This window comes from Thunnus maccoyii, chromosome 6 (assembly GCF_910596095.1).
Source record: "Thunnus maccoyii chromosome 6, fThuMac1.1, whole genome shotgun sequence".
Taxonomy (NCBI): Eukaryota; Metazoa; Chordata; class Actinopteri; order Scombriformes; family Scombridae; genus Thunnus; species Thunnus maccoyii.
The window spans coordinates 30,271,933-30,292,778 of NC_056538.1; the positions used below are offsets into that span (position 1 = coordinate 30,271,933).

At 40.0% G+C, this 20,846-nt stretch overlaps 1 protein-coding gene and 1 long non-coding RNA gene across 10 annotated transcripts in view; one reads left to right on the forward strand and one right to left on the reverse strand.

Moving 5' to 3' along the window:
* Positions 1-20,846, forward strand: part of slc8a2b (solute carrier family 8 member 2b) — a 177,978-nt gene that overhangs the window by 133,763 nt on the left and 23,369 nt on the right. For all 9 annotated transcript variants that reach the window (XM_042413775.1, XM_042413782.1, XM_042413779.1 and 6 more), the window contains 7 exons: positions 4,210-4,718; positions 10,975-11,112; positions 11,347-11,574; positions 11,979-12,359; positions 16,168-16,293; positions 17,280-17,475; positions 17,900-18,030. In XM_042413775.1, the coding sequence (XP_042269709.1) occupies positions 4,332-4,718; positions 10,975-11,112; positions 11,347-11,574; positions 11,979-12,359; positions 16,168-16,293; positions 17,280-17,475; positions 17,900-18,030 (1,587 nt within the window). In that variant the 5' untranslated portion in view covers positions 4,210-4,331. The remainder of the gene's footprint in view (positions 1-4,209; positions 4,719-10,974; positions 11,113-11,346; positions 11,575-11,978; positions 12,360-16,167; positions 16,294-17,279; positions 17,476-17,899; positions 18,031-20,846) is intronic.
* Positions 4,879-7,543, reverse strand: LOC121898582. The gene is made up of 2 exons (XR_006096510.1): positions 7,470-7,543; positions 4,879-5,502 (listed from the first exon to the last, which is right to left on the reverse strand). It is a non-coding gene; the product is annotated as an uncharacterized LOC121898582 (long non-coding RNA).

A 20,846-nucleotide genomic window follows, 5' to 3' on the forward strand; every position in this document is an offset into this window, starting at 1 on the left:
GAGTTCATATTTGGATGTAATAAATATGTACTTGTTTGGCAGTTAATATGTGCTGTGACTCCTGTGAGATTATAGAAGGTCAGCATGGCGAGTTTGTGCAATAAGCTGCTGGGTTTTAACCTGACCCGCCAGATGGTTTGTTACACAGAACCATCTGAAGAGTCCTTGGATACTGTTTGGAAAAGGGCAGGCACTTTGAAAAACATACTTGGCAGAAGGACTCGGATGAACCATCTGTCTGTCATCATCTTACCTTGTGAGGCAGCTGGATTCACAAGATCATGTGAAAATTCTCATAAGACGTAACTTAAAGCCCGACGAGATGGATTCTCACGCGATCTCATAATGTTGTTGTTTCGTGAATCCTGCTGCCTCGAAAGGTAAGCCAGGTTTAACAGCCAATGGGGACGCTTGTCTGCTGGAGGTGAATTAGATTTTCTTCTCCCGGCTCCTTTTCTTTCATGGACTGTGTACGAGGAAATTGGGTTGTGTTTTGTTTGTGAATAACATATTTTTTCTGGAGCTTTGCATTACTATGAGCGGAACAAATAAATTAAATGAGAAAAGAATGGGCATCTGAAATATTGATTTAATACAGGAATGTGCTTTTGAGGGCGATTATTACCAAAAAAACAAATGTGGAGGAGTTCAAATACCATGTCCAGGCTAAATACACGCAAACATGGGCAGAAAAAATCTCACAAAAGCCAAAATTGAAAGCTTATCATCTATTCAATATAGATTATAAAGGTGAAAAATGTGTTATTAAGCAACAGTGAGAGATCACCCAGTGCACAGATGTGCAGTATATTGTCATTACATGAAACTGGAAGATACAGAGGTGTGGTTGAAGGTGCCAGAATCTGTGAATATTATGAGCTGAATGAGGTGGAAACCAAAAGTTATTTCATTCTCTACTGTCTTTTATCCTTTATTCTGTCCATTTATCATGATTTACGACAAATATTGTTTAAAAAAAGTTGTTCCACATCTAGATTGTATTACATCTTACATTTTATTACAGTTGAATATATTTCTGAAGCATGGAATAGGAGGAGAAATATAACTTATAATACTTAACATTACAGATTACAGACTATTTATTTACATATATATGAACTGGATGAGATGCACAATGTTGTGACTTGTTTTGTTTGGGTTGTGTTTGTTTAGATTTGTACATGATGTTTGTGTTTGTTTTGTGTCTATTTGTTTAATTATATCTCCTGGGACGTTATGTGTTGGCTCTATAAGGTCTATGTGTTGTGCTGTTAGATGGTGGAGAGTTTGCACGCTGAAATATGCAGTTTGTTGTTGCATAAGGTGTCTGAATAATCCCATGAGGACGCGAATATAGAATTGTTTGCGCATTCTCACAGATAATCATCAGTTTCTTGATACAGTTGTCATACTTTTTTATCTTTATGTGAACAAAACTCTTAAACTGATCACTAAAACCTAAAGTTTGAGGCAGTTTTTAGCACAAATTCTTCAGGATGTAATACACTATGTGATGTCATATATGAGGCTAAAAATGAAATTAAGATCAAAGAGTGTTTCCAAATGGGGCAACGTACACCTGCAACATATGACACACCTCAAAACACCCACAACTATTGTTTTCTATGTGAACCTGCACACAAACCATGTCACCACAGGATACATCACCGTACAACACTTTAATGTGTGCTACACATGCACTTAACTGTTTAGCATGAGTTAGAAGATTTAAAAAGAAACACATGTACATTTCTGACTAAAAATATGTACAGAAACATAATTCTCAAGACTGAGGTGAGAGAAAGAGCAAATAGAAAGTAAGAAAAAGAGGATGAAACATTTCTATTTGAAGATCAACTGAGATCATCTGAGGTGTCTGACATTTTGAAACAGAAGGTGTTAGCAGGTGCTTTCCTTCTCTCCATCTCTCCATCCGTCTCCATAAACGGACGGATGGATGGAGAGAGAGAGAGCGAGAGAGATGAAGCATGAGAGAAAGAGGGGAGGTACTGTATAAAGATTATAAGCCCAATGCACATACTGTAGGAAACGGTCCATCTGTCCATCCTTTGGTTTCACGCTGAGGTTTAAATCTCACCGGTTGGCAGGTGCAGTCTTGCATACTCACACACTGCGTTGTAAAGATATACAGAGAGCCAGTTTGATCAAAACCTATCCCAAATCCCAAAACAACCAAACACAAACCTTGTGATGTCAGCCTGCTTTCCTGGAGGCCATCATGGTGCCTCTCCTTTCTTTGTTTCCATCACATTTTTTTCTTTGAGAATATTTCAGTAATATATCCTCTCTCTTATTCCAGGTCTCTCTCTCTCACACTCTTTTTTATTTCTCTCTTCTTATTCATCTCACGTCTTCTTTCTTTCTATCATCTAAATTTCCTGCCTCCTTTCTCGAGGTCAAGATAAAGGTTACGATGAACTAAAATAAACCAATAAATCAACCACACACGTACCAACCCCTTTATCATTTCCCCTCATTTCCTCCAACCCTTCATCCCTCTTTCTTGTTGTTTCTTTGTCTCGCCACTCGTTTTTTCCAATTCTCTTTTCTTCTTGTTTGTCTCAATTCTTGTCCTCTTCTTTCCTCTTCATCTCTTTCTTGTAACCTCTCCATTTTTCAAGCCCAACCTTTTTTTTTTTTTTCACCAAACCCTTCATAGTTTCTGAGAAGCGGTGACTCACTACCATGAATAGTGTGAGTGTGCCAGGGTCTTGGGCGAATCACGTCATCAGTTATTAGTCAAGCTTTTCACCTGCTTTTAATACACCCACTTCTTATTTAATGCTCAAGGACCAGCGGAGATTCTCCTACTTTCATCCTGCACAAGCAGTGAAAACAACATATGAAGGGAGGCAGATAGGAATGAGTCTTTTTCTGATAAACATGGACAGCCTTGGACCCAACTCAAACACCACTTTGGATTCCAGGCGATATGTCTCCTACGTCTCCCATCCCTCTATTAGTGAGAGGGTTTTTAAAGCCTGGGGAGACCATGGGATTGTCTCTGTAAAGCATCTTTACATTGATGGAACATTTAAATCTTTTTGATCAGTTAATTTGTGTATTTAATTTACCCACTTCTTCAGATTCTTACAAATCCATAAATTTATTTGCAAACACTTCCCTGCTATTCTTCCTTCTACCTTGGTTGATATAAAAAAAACATGGACAGCCTCTTGAAATTGGTTTAACATTGAAAAGTAAAAAAAGAAAGTTGAACAGACTTGGATATGCAACAAATAAGTAGATATAACAGCCTTCTCATAGACATACTGCAAGCTTTCACACAGTTTAGCTTTATATCATTTGTCTTTATCTGAGAACAGAACCATGGCCAAGATTTTATACTATAATACTGATGTGATGTCAGGAGTCCAAGCAGACTATATTCTTTTGGCTACTGAATTCTCCAAATTCCTGGAAAGAAAAGAGTTTATAACTACATTCAATCCTCTGTGGTAGTTACAGCAAGCATCGATTGCTGTGACGTTTCTGCACTGAAACTCTTCTGTCTTTGATTTTCCTGTTGAGGATGTTTGAGTTTCTGTGACTGGCTCTCAGTAGGTTCTTTAGGTTTCTGTGACTGTTTTATAGTCCATATGTGACACACCAATGTACATCATATATGGCAACGTGGCGATAGTAATAGATCGACTGCATGTTTGCGTGTGTGTGTGTGTGTGCTGACTCAGACTGATCTTAAAACTTTCCCTTCAGTTTCTCTCCCTTCATCCTCTTATCTCTGAATGTTCAAACAGCTTCAAGATACATGCAGATATTTTGCTTATAATTAATCATTTTCATAGACCCATGTGACCTCGGCACTAACTCGGTGCCACAGGCTTTATGGGGAAATACAAGCTTCTTTTTTTTAACTGGTATCCAGCAGCATCCTTCAAAGTATTTCCATGATTGCACAGGTGGTTACTGTCTGTCTGGGATGAATCTTTGCCTGGAGTGAAACCAACCTTTAAATCCAGATGGGGCTAGCGCCGTAGGTGCCTCTCAAATTCATTTTACATGCTTTTACAGGTTTTTGCTCCAATTATGTCTCTTAATAACAATCTGTTTTTCTGGCCAAAAGAGAAAAAAGACAGACTGTTGAGTCTGTTGTTGTGTTTTCGATGTGTTTTCTGTGTTCCAAAACTAATTTGCTCTGTTTTCTTTCTCTCTCTCTCTTTCCTGTAGGTGAGCTAGTCGAACCACCCTCAGCTCTACCCAGAGCCTCCCCTTCCCACCTCCCTCTTCCTCAGCCTAATCCCGTCATCCTCTGCCTCACCTTTCCCTCACGCCTCTCGTGAGAAACCACCATGTCTCTCTTCGCCTCTCCCGTCCCCAACTTCCTCCTCCTCCTCCTCCTCTTCCTCCTCCCACTGCCTCCCTGCCAGCCGGAGTCCCAGCGCAGCGACCCAAGCAGCGACCCCGGTCGAGCGGTCTCCCCCTCCATGTTCCCCTCCTCCTTCCCGACCGCCATGTCTTACGGTAACAGCACTTTGCCCAGCAAGAGGGATAAGTGTGAGGAAGTGGCGGTGTGCAGACCCGGCATCTTGCTGCCCGTCTGGCAGCCCAACCGACCCGGCCTCGGCGACCAAGTGGCCAGAGCTGTGGTCTACTTTGTGTCACTCATGTACATGTTCCTGGGAGTGTCCATCATCGCAGACCGCTTCATGGCGTCCATAGAGGTCATCACGTCACAGGTGAGAACTAGTGAATGGATGGATGGATGAGTGGTGTAGTTTGAGTTACTGCAGTGCACCTGCAGCTTCGGAAACCTGTATCTGCACACAGAAAACAAAGGGACTCATAACTTCCACCAGATTTAACTTCAATGTCAGGAATATCTGGTTGTGTAGCTGTGAGTTTTTGTCAGATGGCCTCACTTGGTCTTTCATAAACTATCAACAAAATCAGTTATTGCACCCAAACTTCATGTGCACAGATACAATTTCACACACATCACAACCTCTAAAAATTACACTTGGCATGGATTTTGGCTCAGCTGCAGCATGAGGCACATCTACAGTGAAAAAATGGTACATTAAATCAGCCATTAAAAAATCTCCACATGTTGTTTGGACAGAAAACATGCTGACCCTGCAACAAACACCTAAAAATAGACCTACCCCCTATAAGTCAGTGTATGCATGTTTATGTTTAGCCATAAAGGATTCATTAGAGGTTGTTATGTTCAAGGTTAGAGCGGAAGCGAGCAGAACTGTGAATTTACCCACGAGGATCATAATCATGAACTGAACACAGCAGGCGTACCCGAGTCTATCACTGAGTATATACTGCACATGTGCTGTTGGTGCTGTGTGAGTGAGTATGTGTGTGTGGTCCCAGGCGGCCCGTAATGGTTCTCGTGTTCTGGAGGTTATGCAGTCATAAACCGTGGAGAAACAGAGAAGGAAGGTCCTGGGAGGTTTGAATGGAGGTTGATGTTCAGTACGAGAGAGGACGATGAGGAGACGGGAAGGTCCGCTGTAGGGAGAAAAGAGAACAGGAGGGACAACGGATATTAAATGCATGACATTATGTTGCAGCATATCATTATTTTGTTAGTTTTCACCATAGTCTGTATATAAAGACAGATATAGTGAGGTGTGATGTCACCCATTGGTTTGCATGGAAGCTGGTTTTAAGCCCAGAGTTGCAGCTCATGGTCGGTGCCATCTTTTCAGTTTGGAGCTAGGACCCTCAAATAAAGAGTACAGGGTACGTTCCACATCTAATGTGATGTGAGCCAAATAAACAAGTGAAATGTTAATATTTTGTCCTCTTTGACTAAAAAATTGAGATGTGCTACCCTTTTTTTAAATTTTGGAGCATGACTACTGGATTTTGGGTTCAGCACTCCACTGAGAATCCCATTGTTGAAGCGCAACCTCCTTCTCCAAAGAGTGCAGGGTGTTGCCTTTCATGTTCTAGAAACACGTACACTTGGGCTAACATTAGTTACTTTAGCTAAATTGTGCTAACAGGGCAGGTATCGTAATCAAGTAACATTAAACTTATCCATAGTGCAACTCCCTAAGCGTTGAGAGCAGCAGGTGAGCCAACTGTCAATCACAGCTGTCAATCAACACCCACAAGGCAGATATCAAAGCTACTAGCCTATAAGTCTTGAAATCTTATAAACGGAGTAATATTTTCCAAAACGACGACCAGCACACTTATTAGAGGGCCTGAATTTAATAATTGAGACTGTAATGACTTGATGAAAAGATGTATTGACTTAGTATTTCAAGAGATCAGTTGAAGCTTTGAATGTGAGTCAATTGTAGGCAGCATCTAGTGGCCATCGACGGTACTGCAGTTTAAGGGTTAGGGGAACTTCCAGCCTCAAGTCGTAGTTGTTGCCACTTGGTTTTCACATGATTCAATGATGTGTGTGTGTCTGATGGATTGTAGGTAAGTATGTATGTATTCCAGGCACTATTAATAGAGTAGCAAGGTGGGCAGAGTTATATCATGTGGCCAGTGTCCCAGATATGAAGTCTTGTTCATTTTTGCTGCAGACATGAAGGTAACAGCTACTGTATTCACACATTCTCAACAACTGAATGGACATTAAATGTTTTTGAGTGAGTACAACCAATGCTTTGAAGTAATTAATGAAAAAAAGGGTCTGTTGAAAACAACTTTAGGAGCTCAACTACAAGTCTCAAGGATATTTTCCCTAAGAATTATCCAATCACTGAGACTGCAGACAAAACTTAGAGGCAAAGCTTTGTTAAAGTCACTGGATGAGTTTGAGGATTTAGAGTCAATTCCAAAACTTTGGTGCCATGTTTTTGTTGCTGATTGAAACACTCGAGCATCTGCCTATGATATGCTACAATTCTGATTTCACATCTCTGAATTGCTTCTCCTCCTATCAACCAGCTGCTGAGGCTTATGGGTACTTTAGTATTTAGATCTATTCGACACACCAAACTGAAAAAACCTGATATCTGATAAAGTTTAATTATTTGTAACTAGAGGCAATAACAAAACATCATAGTATCATTAAATTGGCTAAGAGTCTCCCATGTTTCTGTTTGAATCACTTTTCATCGAATGAAATGTTTCAAATGCAAATTTGAAGTGTGAAAAGAAACCAGAAGAAGCAGCGGTGTTCTTGGGAGGTTTTGTTTGTATCCTTAGAGGGTCTCATATCCCAGGTTTTCATGGTGTCTGGTGCCCACGGCTAGACGAGCAAGGTTTATTAAGCTGCTTTGCTATTTTAAAAACATGTTATTTCATTTTGTTCTCTGACTGACGAGTATTTAGATCTAGTTTTGTTGTTTGTCTGTTGTATTTCTGTGAATAAATGTCAGATAAGTAAAGGAACCTGAGCTTGAACCTGAACTTGTTTTTTAGGGCTAAGTTCAGGGTCTTTGGAGAATGTGTGTATATTTAGTATTCTGAAAGAGAGCTGATCCAGATGGGACATAATGAAGCATCACCTGATCTGATGAAGTGCCTGTTGTCTGAGTCAGGAAAGCTCAGCAGGAAGTGAACACAGTTTAAACAGGACAGCTGTCAGGAAAAGACAAAAAGAGGAAATAGATACACTTCTTTATTCAACCATTTAATTTTTATTTAACGTGTCCATCTGAACAAGAACAGATTAACATTTAACAATAGTAAATACATTTCCATGTAATTAGATGACCTTTTTAGATATTACAGCATGTTCAGGCATTAAACAAGATTACATTTCATCTCGCATTAAAGCAGCTATAATCGATATTTTCATAATAACAATTTATGAAGTGATGATGTGTAATGTGAGAGGCATCGTTTATGAACCTACAGAGAATTATCAGCGACTCTGCAGCTCCCCTCGGCTTTACAGAGCTTTATAACGAGTTTCAGCTCATTGTTTAGCTGTTCGGCTGCAACTTTACTGTTCTGATTCACTCTCAACACTCACACAGTGCTATTTTTATTTAGCAACTAGCTGGTGGAGTGTTTAGGAGCTAAAGAGACAGATATTTCCCTAAGGAGTTGATAGAGAGCAAAAACAGAGTTAAAAGAGAGTGAATATTGGACTCACATTCACCAGGTGGACAGAGACACGACTCCAGATGAATGATAATGTTCCTCCATAACTGTTGGATGTGGAAATAAGCAACTGTTTGCTAACAAGTTCACAACTTGTTTTTTCTGTTTTATTGTTACTGTTATTCCTCACTGTTTCATCAACTTTTTATTTGATTACAAATTATTCCTACCTATCATCAGATGCAACACTGCAACTGGAAAAACTAATGATATTCACTATCTAACTTTTCTAATTTGACATCGGAATCAAATTTTGGTAGATATGATCTTTAGAAATTGAATGACATTGTTCTGGTGTGTATATAAAGAGTTTAGCTGTTTAGTTAGTGAACATAAAGAGACCAAATAATTCTGGAAATACTGAACAACCTTTGTAGAAATACAGAAATCTGTCACAAAATAATCGCATTGCCGGCCTCCTGCCATGTATTCCTCTTGTCTGTTTGTAAAATACTTTGTGTGATACAGCTAATGGAAGTGACGCACCTTTAAAATCATCTAGTCTGAAAACAAATTTACTGTCACCTGCTTAAAGGATAAGGCTGGTGATTTTCTATATTTTTCTTATTGTCAACAAATCTCATGTTTGGAGCCAAACTAACAATAAACTGATCTACGTATAAGTATTGTGTGTGTATCCAAAGCCTGATATATCTTATTCCTCTGTGCCGTAGAGCTCCATTGTTATTTGAAAACTATTAAAAACCCATAAGTGAGTCACACTGCTGCACTGGGTGACATGTTCCTTCATTATGAAGAGTTTGGTCACGTTAGTTTGTTAAGAAACGGCTCCAAAGACTAATAACAGTGATCATGTTTTCAGTCTCTGGAGAGTAGTTCTGTGTAAGGCAGATGCTACTGAGCATGTGCAGGAAGGCAGTTCTGCTTACAGAGCTTTGCTAGCTTGTTGTGCTACATATCACAACCTCTTGACTTTGCACTACATTGAACGTTAGAACTTTAGTACAAAGTCAAGGGGTTTTTGATATATAGCACTACAAGCTAAGTAGGATGGTTTGGCTCTGCACATGAGATTTGTTGACACTAAGAATAGAATAAATAGAGTATAGCCGGCCTTATCCTTTAAATCAGCTTTACCATTTCTTGCTATAAGTGAAAACATTTTAGGGGAGGCTCTTTATCTCAGTTTGCCCTGCATCAGGCACAGTCGCTCTATCTCACTCTTTTCAACTCATTCCATGAACTTTTGAATACAAAGGCCTTTAAGTTTTCTCCTGCATTTACTCTCAAAGTAATTCAATAGCTACATAGATGTTTCTTTTAAAGGAATCGCTGCTGATGTGTCAGATAACAGTGAGGAGAAGCTAATAGAAATAGCAGAGAGTAATGGAGGGGAATGAATAAAGACGGATGAAAGGGTTAACGGAGGAAAGAAGGGGTTCGTCTTTTTGAAGGTCAGTGTAAATGAATGTCCGCTTGTATGTCCCACAATACATCACTGTGGCAGCCACAAGAACAAGTCAGCTCAGCTAAAAGAGGACTGGCATGTCCTTTCTCTGTGTGTGTGTGTGTGTGTGTGTGTGTGTGTATTCTCATATTATAAGGATTTATGAGTCTAGAGGAGGCATATCGTAAATAGAGTGGAGAACACATCAGTGAATGAATCGCTCATATGATGAATACAACAGAGACAGAGGGATAAATCTGTGTTCGTGTGGATAAATATGTACTGCAGGCAGCTTAGAGAGACTGTTTGTAATGAGAAAGTCACAGGTTTGATCCCACCACAAGACCTAATGTGTTCATTCATCATCACAGTGCCCTTGAGGAGGAACCGAACCCTTTATCCTTACACTCTTTTTACTGTGTAAAGAAATAAATCCTTCATCCAGTAATTCCTTATAAAATGAAGTGATGTGTTTTGTGTTTCAGCATTAAATAGCAATTTAGTGTTCAAAGTGGCTCAGTGCTCACAGATGTGTTCTCGAGTGATTTTCTCTTGTCAATCAAACTGTAGAGGCAGGACTTTGATTTCCTGTTGAAGTTGGAGTTTATCTGCTGCCTTTTGGTGCTCTGTTATTTTATCTGCTCACCGCTGGAGACTATTTGTACTCATGCTAATTACCCAGTTATCCTTCTTCTTTTATCTATTCCAAACAAAAGAAACGGACATGGCAAATCTTATCTGATGGCAAAAAAGAGAAGAAATAAACAGGAGGACAGAATTTTTTTTTTTTTTTTACATCTGTAGAAAAAAATAATCCGAGATACTGTTTTGTTTTATGTGCAGATATCACCGCTGTCAACAGCAAAAATCTGCTTTATATTTGTAGCCAACATCAAAGTTCTCTAAAGACACTTTGGTGTCATAAGCTTGTAAAAACAATTATCCGAAATAAAAAAAGCATGTGAACACGTTGAGATTTCTATTAAAGACTGTTACTTTCACTTTTCAAAGACTGTTTTCCCCTCGTTTATTACCAGCCTAAAGCTCATATTTACAACAAGACTGTAGTCCAGAAAACATCATCTGAGTCTTGAAAGATGTCAGACTGATGTTTAAACCTTCTCATGAAACGAATGAATTTACTTATTTGTTTAAATAGATTTTCTGTTCATAGCTCATACAATTCTTGGTATTTTTTAAGTTCTGTAAAGTTGTTTCTGCTATTTGATGATTTTTTTACCTTAAAGAAACAGTAAATAAAAAGGTTTTCATAAAAAGTGTAGTATGTTATCTATGCTAACACTAAAGAGTGTCCGCTGGAATGGTAACACTTGATGGGAATCATTACATAAACACATCATTTCAGTACTATAATGCTACCTATATAATATACATTGTTAATCTTATAAAACAAATGCTTTACATGGTCCTCACAACCTTTTAAACTTTTATTTTAGGGTTTATTTTAAAGCGTGTGTTGTGTGTTTGGGTAACAGGAGAAGGAGGTGACCATCACTATGCCTAACGGGGAAACATCAGTGGCAACGGTTCGAATCTGGAACGAAACTGTGTCCAATCTGACGCTGATGGCTCTGGGCTCCAGCGCTCCAGAGATACTGCTGTCTGTTATAGAGGTACACACACACACGCACACACACACACACACACACACACACACACTCACAGGTTATTTAAGTCACTTTTGGGGTATTTACATAGACATACATTAATTTCCTGGAGACTTAACCTAACCTTAAAATTTGATAAACTGTTGTTTGATCAGATGCACGTCATCAATATCTGTCTCTTTCCTCCTCCAATCACAAACCTCACACACACACACACACACACACGCTATATCTCTCCAGGTGTGTGGTCACGACTTCAAGGCCGGCGAGTTGGGACCGGGAACCATCGTCGGCAGCGCTGCCTTCAACATGTTTGTGATTATCGGGATCTGCGTGTGGACGATCCCCAACGGTGAGACGCGCAAGATCAAACACCTCCGGGTGTTCTTCATCACCGCCTTCTGGAGCATCTTCGCTTACATCTGGCTCTACCTCATCCTGTCTGTCATGTCGCCGGGTGTCGTGGAGGTGAGATCGTTTCTAAAATAACGACTCGAATTTCAATCTCTCCTGAGATGTAAGTTGAGCTGAAAAAGGAACACTTGACAGCTTATCTAGGGAGCCGTATATTAATATCTGGGGATCTGTGTATTTAATAAGATTCTCCCTCCTGGATTCTCCTTCATATTAAACTGCCTGTTGTGTTTAAAGGAGATGAAATGAGCTGCTGTTTGAGCTGATAGTACTAATAATGTATTCATGACGCTCTATCCTCTGTTCCACTTTGTGTCACATTGTGTTTGCACTTATGATTACACCTGCGCCCAGTTACAGGAAATGTGTGCCTAAAGGGAGGAAGTGATGTTTTTAATCATGATCTTTAATCAAACACTTGGTAACATGTTAACAGAGAATATGTGTGTGTGTCTCAGGTGTGGGAGGCCTTGGTGACCCTGCTGTACTTCCCGGTGTGTGTCATCCTTGCTTGGATCGCCGACCGCCGCCTGCTCTTCTACAAGTACATGGGCAAGCGTTACCGTGCCGACAAACGCCACGGCATCGTCGTGGAGACCGAGGGAGACTTGACACCCAACAAGGGCGGCATGGAGATGATCATAGACGGCAAGTTCCCGCCTCGAGGGGGCGCCGTGGTCCCTGCGGAGAACTGCGGGGGTGGAACTCTGGACGGCACAGCAGGTGCGGCAAATAACATCGGTGCGGCGGGGGCCATGGCCGGCGGCAACCTGCCCAACTCCAACAGCGCGATGGTCAATGTGGAGAGCAGCAAGGAGTTGGACGAGAGCCGCAAGGAGGTGAGAGGCGGAAAGTATCATTAGACCAAAAAGTTCCAGGAACTTTGAGTTTTATTTCTCTCGTTCACAGCTCAGCTTCTCTTTATCTCTTTCTATACACCAAGAAAATGTCACCCCCTCATCTTAATATTGATACTAGTTGCAGCCAGTACTTCCTCATTTTATGACTGAAGTGGTACCTCAGTAGAAGCAGCCACAGTCTTTGTGTTTGACTAGTCAGCAGCAGTCAGCACTGCAGACCAACTCCATCCCTAAAGTTCCTGAACATTTGGAAAGCAGAGCAGGAACTTTTTTTACACCTGGAATTAACCTACAGGAACTAAATTTAGGTTCTGGTTCCTCCAGTCAAAACGCAGGTTTAGTGCTTGAGCTCCTCAAAAGTTCCTGCAAGATTAAAAATGAGTAGTGGGAACTTTTTTGGGAGGAAATATTTGATATCAAATAAGGGCTACTTTAGCAATCGGTTTATGTAGATTGAAATATATATATAGATATGGCCCTGTGTCATGAGTGGCCCTGTTTGAAAACATCACAAATTGGCATGGGATGTACAGGAAGGCTCTGCAGCGGGTGATTAAAACCACCCAGAACATCATCAGTATCCATCTACTGAGCATCAGTGATATCGGTGAGGTGAGGAGCCTGCACAGAGCCCAAAGGACAAAGGATACTAAAAGACAGAACCCACCCAAACCACAGTCTGTTCATCCTGCTGCCGTCTGGCTAGAGATACAGAAGTATCTGCTGTTGTATCACCAGACTACAGAGTAGCTTCTTTCCTCAGGCTGTTCATCCTCTGCACTCCAATATAAATAGTTTTATTTTTATGACTTATTATTTATTAATCCATTTATACCCTTTCTGTTTTTGTGAGTAGCATTCACAGGCTACAAACTTCATTTCGTTATATATCTTGTGTTGTCAAATGATAATAAATTAATCTTGAATCTTGAATCAACCAACCCATATTGTCTAAAAACTGTTTTCTCTGGGCTCAAAGAAGACCAAACCATGGCGTGTATTTATCAGGCATCCCAGTTTGCACAAGGGCAAAAAACTGCTGATATGGAATTTTCCATCTTTAGGGCTTACAGGTCGGAGTGACATCTGGTCAAGACGAAGCCTTGAGGTCACGCTGTAATTCTTAATCTCTCCTCGAGACGTCAGTTGTCTGTGATGTTTTGGTGAAAGCAGAAACCTCTCTGATAAAGAGTATATCAGCATTTCCATGGTTACCAAGGTCAGAGGAGGCTTCCCTAAACAACACAGATGGCTCAGTCAGACGCTCAAACCAAAACTGCTGAAATTACACACAACGTGACTTAAAGTGCAGTCCCTTGTTTAGAAACTAGTGAACCAATCAGACTAATTTTTCATATTGTAAGCTGATAAAGACTAGGACTCAGACGTTCAGAGGGCAGAACAGAAAGAGACGGCATCGGAGAAAAACACTCTGGTGTTTACTGTTTTTGCATCAATAAATATTTTCAGTATTAAGACATCAAAAGTCTCGTGTGCACCTTTCTCTACTGCTGACCATCACTCAAAATATCCACAACAACTGCTATGTCTGAATAGGTGATCACTCATCACTATAAAAGACCAAAAACCCAATAAAAAACCAAACCCATAAACTATGTAGGAAAGATGTCCAACTAGGAAACAGCTGCTGCAAAAACAGAACCGATGTCGATAAATCTTGTGCTACTTCAGGGTAAATACTTGTTCCCTGCTTGTTTGCCGACCCAGAAAAACTACATAAATTGTATATCCTGAACTGATTTAGAGACACTGTAATCACTGCAGATCTGTTGCTCTGTAATAATTCTGTAATCTCATTCCCCAGGTTTTTTTGTTGGGGTGAAAAATGCAGTTATCATAGAAAACACAATTTCTGCTGTTGTGATTATGACATGATTGGAGCGCAAAAAGAACGGATCGTTTTCCTGCAGGAGACAGTAAAAGTCGCTGACTAAATGGTGGGGATTGTTTCCAGCCGTGATGAATGGCTCCATTTCCTAAAGTGATGGATTTGTGCTCTGTTGTGTATTTTCATGATGCCGATTTTGTTTTTTGCTACTTTATCTTGTTATAGAAATTTTGAACTCATCACTTCAGAAACTCCAGGAGATATGGTCGTCTCGGGCGAAAAGATTTATTGACAAACACAAACTTTCTCGACAAAGGAGACAGAAAATCTGAAGGAAAAGAATTGAGTCACTCTGTTGTTCAGGCGGCGTTCCAGACTACCTCGTCCCCAGTCACAACATCATTATAAGATTGTTTACTTTAGCACCGTCTCTATGGCAACAGGTCGGCCCGACCGGGAAGAAGATAGCGGTCTGTCCCTCACTGAAGGCTTGTCTAAGGAGCATTTTCATACATGACACATATATGAAAGTTCCTATACGAGCAATAAACAGCCTGAGCTTGATACAAGAGATTGAAGGTTATATTATCTTCATTTACACCCGCTAAATAACTATTGCACAGGAGAGGGAAGGGAAATGAGACAGTTTTAAGAGGTAATAACAGGGCAGAGAGATGAACATGTAGGAGGTTTGACAGACAAGGATGAAAATACGATAATGAGGGTCAGAGAGGTTGAGAACAGAGGAGAGGAGAGAGAGGGGGGGGAAATAATAAATTACAACAGTGAGAGGGACAGAATGAAAGATGAAAGACAACATTTAGTTAGCAGTTCGTGTCCCGTGTGGCTGTTTTAAACAAATGGCGTCATGTTGATCTGATCCGACAAGAGAAGGATCTCTTTAACAGCGAGACATCGGCTCATCCAAAGTGTTTCAATTTTATTTTCTTTAAAGCAGCTATAATCAATATTTCTAATAATAATATGAAATGACAGTGTGTAATGTGTTGGTTGTGGCTCATAGTGATGAACCTACAGAGAATTATCAGAGACTCTGCAGCTCCACTCGGCTTTATGGAGCTTTATAGTGAGTTTCAGCTCATTGTTTAGTAGTACGGCTGCAACTTTACTGTTTTGGTTCACTCTCAGAGCTCTCATGGAGTTGTTTTCAGCCACAATAGGCAGCTGTTTACAGAGAAAAAGCTCTAAAAAGCCACTGTACACAACCTGCTCAGCACCAAACAGCAAACAGACACAGTTAGCTGTAGACTAGCTGGTGAACATAGTGGAACATTTAGCAGCTAAACAGCCAGATGTTTCTCTCAGGAGTTGGTTGAGAGCAAAAACAGAGCTAAAAGAGAGTGAATATTGGACTTGCATTCACCAGGAGGACAGAAACACGACTATAAATGAATGATAATGTTGCTCCGTAACTGCTGGATGTGCAACGATTAGTCGATTAATCGATTAATTGCCAACTGTTTTGATAATCGATTAATCGTTTTGAGTCATTTTTAAGAAAAAATGTCCAAATTCTCTGATTCCAGCTTATCAAGTGTGAATATTTTCTGGTATATTTAGTCTTCTATTATATATGTTTGGGTTTTGGACTGTTGGTTGAGACAAAAGAAGTTTCAGACATTTTATAGACCAAACAACTAACCAGATAATTGAAGAGATAATGATGATGATGAAAGTAATCGTTCATTGTCAGTGTCCTTGAAGTGTTGGTATGGAAATCAAGAAGCAAGACAGTGTTTTTGTTGCAGAACTATAAATTCTTCCAGTCTTGTTCAGGCTTCAGAGCCTCAAAACGTGACAAGAATCTGAACACTTATACAATCAGTGTTAGTGTGATTATGCATGCATGATGCATGCTGTCAGTGTGTGTTGTGTAGATATTTCAGTCATGAGTGTGTATTCTCGTCTTTCCTCCAGGTGATTCGTATTCTCAAGGAGCTGAAGCAGAAATATCCTGACAAAGAGCTGGATCAGCTGGTGGAGTTGGCCAACTACTACGCACTGCTGCACCAACAGAAGAGCAGAGCTTTCTACCGTATACAGGTAACACACACACACACACACACACATACACACACATGCATATTTCATAAATAGTCACTGAGGTGAACAAACAAAAGTGCCAGACCTACAAAAGGACGTAAAGTAGTTCAGAGACTTCACATAATGGTTTTCTCTGCTTTTCTATTTCTGCAGCCACAAGCAGGACACAATGAAGGGCATCACGAAACACTACTAGCTTTATTTAAATATGCTGATTAGTTCTTCTTTTTTTTTTAGATTCTTTTGGCGGGAAAAAAATGTTCATATACAAACAAAAGTACAAATATGAGATATTACATTTAAGGGATTCTTGTATATTTCTTGATGTGAAAGTTTAAAGGGGACATATCGTGCTTTTTGTGATTTTCTGTTATATTTTTACTGTTACAATATTGGATGTTAAACATGGTCAAAGTGAACATATGTAAAAATGTTCCCTGCAAGTCAAAAGCCAGGGCTTCAACCTGCTCTGAACGCTTCGTATGCAAAGTTACCTCTACTTCCTCCTTGTGATGACATGAGATTGTTCACACATGTCCATTACATAGTGTTTGTTGCTAAGGTTGTTGCTAAGGTTGTTCACGTTGTCCACTCTTATATTTCGGATCGGATCCGTGCTTGAACATGTACAAATGTAGCTGAGAAGTTTACATTCTGAGTAAAGAACAAGAAAAAGAAGTGAAATCCTACAACCGCTGTTTGTTTACGTAGCCTCCGAAGCTAGGGGAAGCTTCCTGAAGCTGACCAATCAGAACAGAGTGGGCTCATCGGGAGGCGGGCCTTAAAGAGACAGGAGCTAAAACAGCCTGTTTTAGACAGAGGCTGAACTGAGGGGCTGCATAAAGGGCCGGTAGAAGATAAATAAGAAGTTTTTTGAACATAGACCTGGAAATAGGTGTGATATATCCCCTTTAAAAAATGATAAATGTCTGTACACTTTTTTTTTTAACACCATCTCCTCCTCCTCTCTCTCTCTCTCCATCAAGGCAACTCGTATGATGATCGGAGCCGGTAACGTCCTGAAGAAGCACGCAGCCGACCACGCTCGCCGCGCAGTCGTAACCGATGAGGAAGCGCCGGAGGAAGACGACCTGGGCATATGCAGCCGCATCTCGTTTGAAAGCGCTCACAGTCAGTGCATGGAGAACTGCGGCGTTCTGACCCTGGCTGTAATCTGCAAAGGTAGTGAAATAAATAAATCATAAGATAATACCGAGTCCACGTAAATTATTCAAAAGAGGCTGATGTGGTAATAAAGTATTTCTTTTCTTCAAATGAATGCTTAAATTTGAATTTAATTTTTTATCAATCTATGATCTGTTTAAGTTTTATTCTCTTGAGTTCCATCATCATTTTCCTGCAGTCTGAACTTGAAGCAACAAGCCGTAACTGCAATATGGTAATTTTGTAAACTTTAATCACTGGATTAAAGACTGTCATACAGCAGAAATACACAATATCTAACAGTTGAGCATCAGTTTACTATTATATTTGTTAGTGGGCATTACAAGTAAAACTTTAATGACTTTTTTGCTATCTGTCTGACAGATTTAGATGAAAAATGATCAAGTGTGGTAATTTTATTCTGTTTTATTTCACTGTTAAGGGGGTCTGGGAGAGAACACCTTCTACGTGGACTACAGGACAGAGGACGGTTCAGCCAACGCCGGGTCCGATTACGAATACAGCGAAGGAACGGTGGTTTTCAAACCCGGAGAGACTCGTAAAGAGATTAAGGTGAGTAAAGAAGAGCGAGAAGAGAGTTGTAGACAGATCGCAAGTAAACAGACAACTGGGTTATAGATTAATATTAGACAACTTTCAGACATGAAGGTGCTCTGATCTTCAGATAATAGATTTATATTTTTTATATTGTCTGTCTAAACTCCATTCAAATACAATGCCTCTGTCATAATAAAAGTAGCGCTGGAATCAAACTTGAAAGCCTTAAAGAACTGAGACTCTCTTTATCAGCAGAACACCGACATTGGTCGTTTGTTTCGAAACTTAAAAGAACCCTCAGGAACCTTATTTATTTTCCCAAATAAGGAATAATTGCTGCCTGGATTGTGCTCAGCGGCAACAACGCAGGAAGTGTTTCATTTATGTGTCGCAGAGAGGTTGTAAGTAGTCAGGGTGAATGGAGGTGAATGAAGTGCAGTATATAGACAGTAGAGACCAGAGTTCACGTCCTAAAGGGTGGTTCAGGCGACAAAAGCACTTTGTTTAAAAAATGTATCATGCTGTAGTTGCTACGAGTGAATATTGTACTGCAAGAGCAGACGAAGGGAAATAAATGAAACATGTTGTCAGTGAATGCTCTGCAGATTCTGTACATTAAGTATCAACATCCTGCGACTCGGCAGATACCGAGTAGAAGTAAAACTGTGCTGTACAACCAAAGTCAATTTTCAAAGCACAAAAAAGGGGATTTGCAAACCGAAATCATTTAGATTGTTTCTTTTATTTAGTTTTCTTTGCCAAACTGGAGCAAAAGTGAGAAAATGCACAGACGTTTTGGCTGCACACTAAAGAAGTGCTTTGGACTTGGCAGATACATTCGTCAAAAACAGTCAATTATGCTAACAACTATTGTCACTCAGCCAGCATTACATTTGTCTCTAAATGTAGTTGCTGTTGCAGATTAGAAGTATATAACTTGATTTCTAGGAGACAGGATTGCCAACAGAATATTTATGTTTTCCTGACAAGCAACCTCTTGTGGTTGTGCAAATAATGATTATTGTTTCTTATGTCCCATTCACACTAATACAGTCAAACGCCAGAGACTTGACAGGATGCCATTCGTTCTGAAGTGAACTTTTAAAAACATGGTGGCAACACCCACTGTGGGAGCACAGCAGCTAGCGGCCAGCAGCCAGCAGCTAGCGGCCAGCAACTAGCAGCTAGCGGCCAGCAGCCAGCAGCTAGCGGCCAGCTAGCAGCAGGTCACTTCTGGCTCCAAAAATCCAAGATGGCGTTAGTTAAAATGCAAACTCGAGGCTTCAAAACAGGAGTCCACAAACCAATGAGTGACGTCACGGTGGCTACATCCATTATTTTTCCACAGTCAATGATTTAGACCAATATAATAATGAAATGTATCACACAGAATAATTAATCAGATTACTTACATACTTTCCTTAATTTAAAAGATCAATTGTATAATGCCTCCATATTTTGTTCCATCTCTCTTTGTAAAATCTATTCAGTGTGTAGATAAGCACAAACGGGACGTGTTACCTCAAAAGCACTTTGGGACTCTCTGCTTTCCCTGATAATGTCAGGTTTGTCAGTGAGTTTGACAGTAAGGCTGCACCATTAAAAGATTCATTCAGGGTTTTTTTTGAGATGATATGAAATTTTAATGATCCCTGTGGGGAAATTGTAGAAGAAGCCTATCATATATATTATGAAACAAGAGATCTGTCAGCTCATCCCAAAAGCTCTGAGCTCAAAGTTGTCTTTATTGAAAGATTGGGAATAGAAGCCAGTACATTTTTATCACTGAATAAAAATGTACCAGCTGATGACACTGAATTCAAACACAGAAACTTGTTTTAGCCAGATTTACACACAAAAGTTACCAAATCTGGTTGCAAGAGCAATTCGTGCCTGAGATGAGTTTTTATGGAGCCGCATAAACATGCTGCAGGCTTCTGAATAACCTGCAGTGTGCCTGTAAAGTCTGGAAAGATATCCGAGAAGATCAAAAGGGGGGGGGGAAGAGAGAGGGGGAGAGAGGGATGATGATATAAATAATGAGAGTCCCAGCAGGAGAGACAGAGAAAGGCTGAGAAGAGACAGATGCTGAGATTCAAGGGGAGGACAGAAAAATAATGCTGCTTCTAGTCAAACTACTACTGATTCTGCTGCTACTACGTTAGCTACTACTTCACTGTATGAACCAGAAAGGCCCCTCGGGATGAAAGATGCAACTCTTTCAAGTGTTCTGAAGAAATTTTAGCGTTTCGCTCTTGTGCTTCAATCTGTTCCTGAAGATAGATCTGACAGGGAGATCTTTAATTCTAAACTTTAATCTTATTAGATGTTTTCAATTAATACAAATTAAATATTCAGCCTGGCTCGCACTTAGTGTGTTTTATGATGTTCAGTCATCAACATCATTTGATCTTCATCTTGTACTTATTTCATTTTATCCATTATTTATGCTTTTTTACTGTTTTGCTGTTTATATTTCTACAACCTTATTAAGCTTTATCACCTTTAAATCACTATTACCTGTATGAAAAGTGTTTAACTGATTGATTAACTGATACGACTGCAGCTAACAGTATTAGCTCTATGTCTTCTACCAGTAAAATACTCCCAGTGGTACAACTACTACTGCTGCTACTACTATATCTGTCATTCCTCCACTATATCTACTTTTGCTGTAGCTACTAGGACGACTACTACTATTACATCACAACTGCTGCTACTGTAGCTTCAGTGAGCGCCTCCCGTGTAATCACTGTTTCTATGTTTGAGTTTTAAACTGGTGATTTCATTTGACAGGTGACAGATTACAGGTATAAGACACTGTATTTATC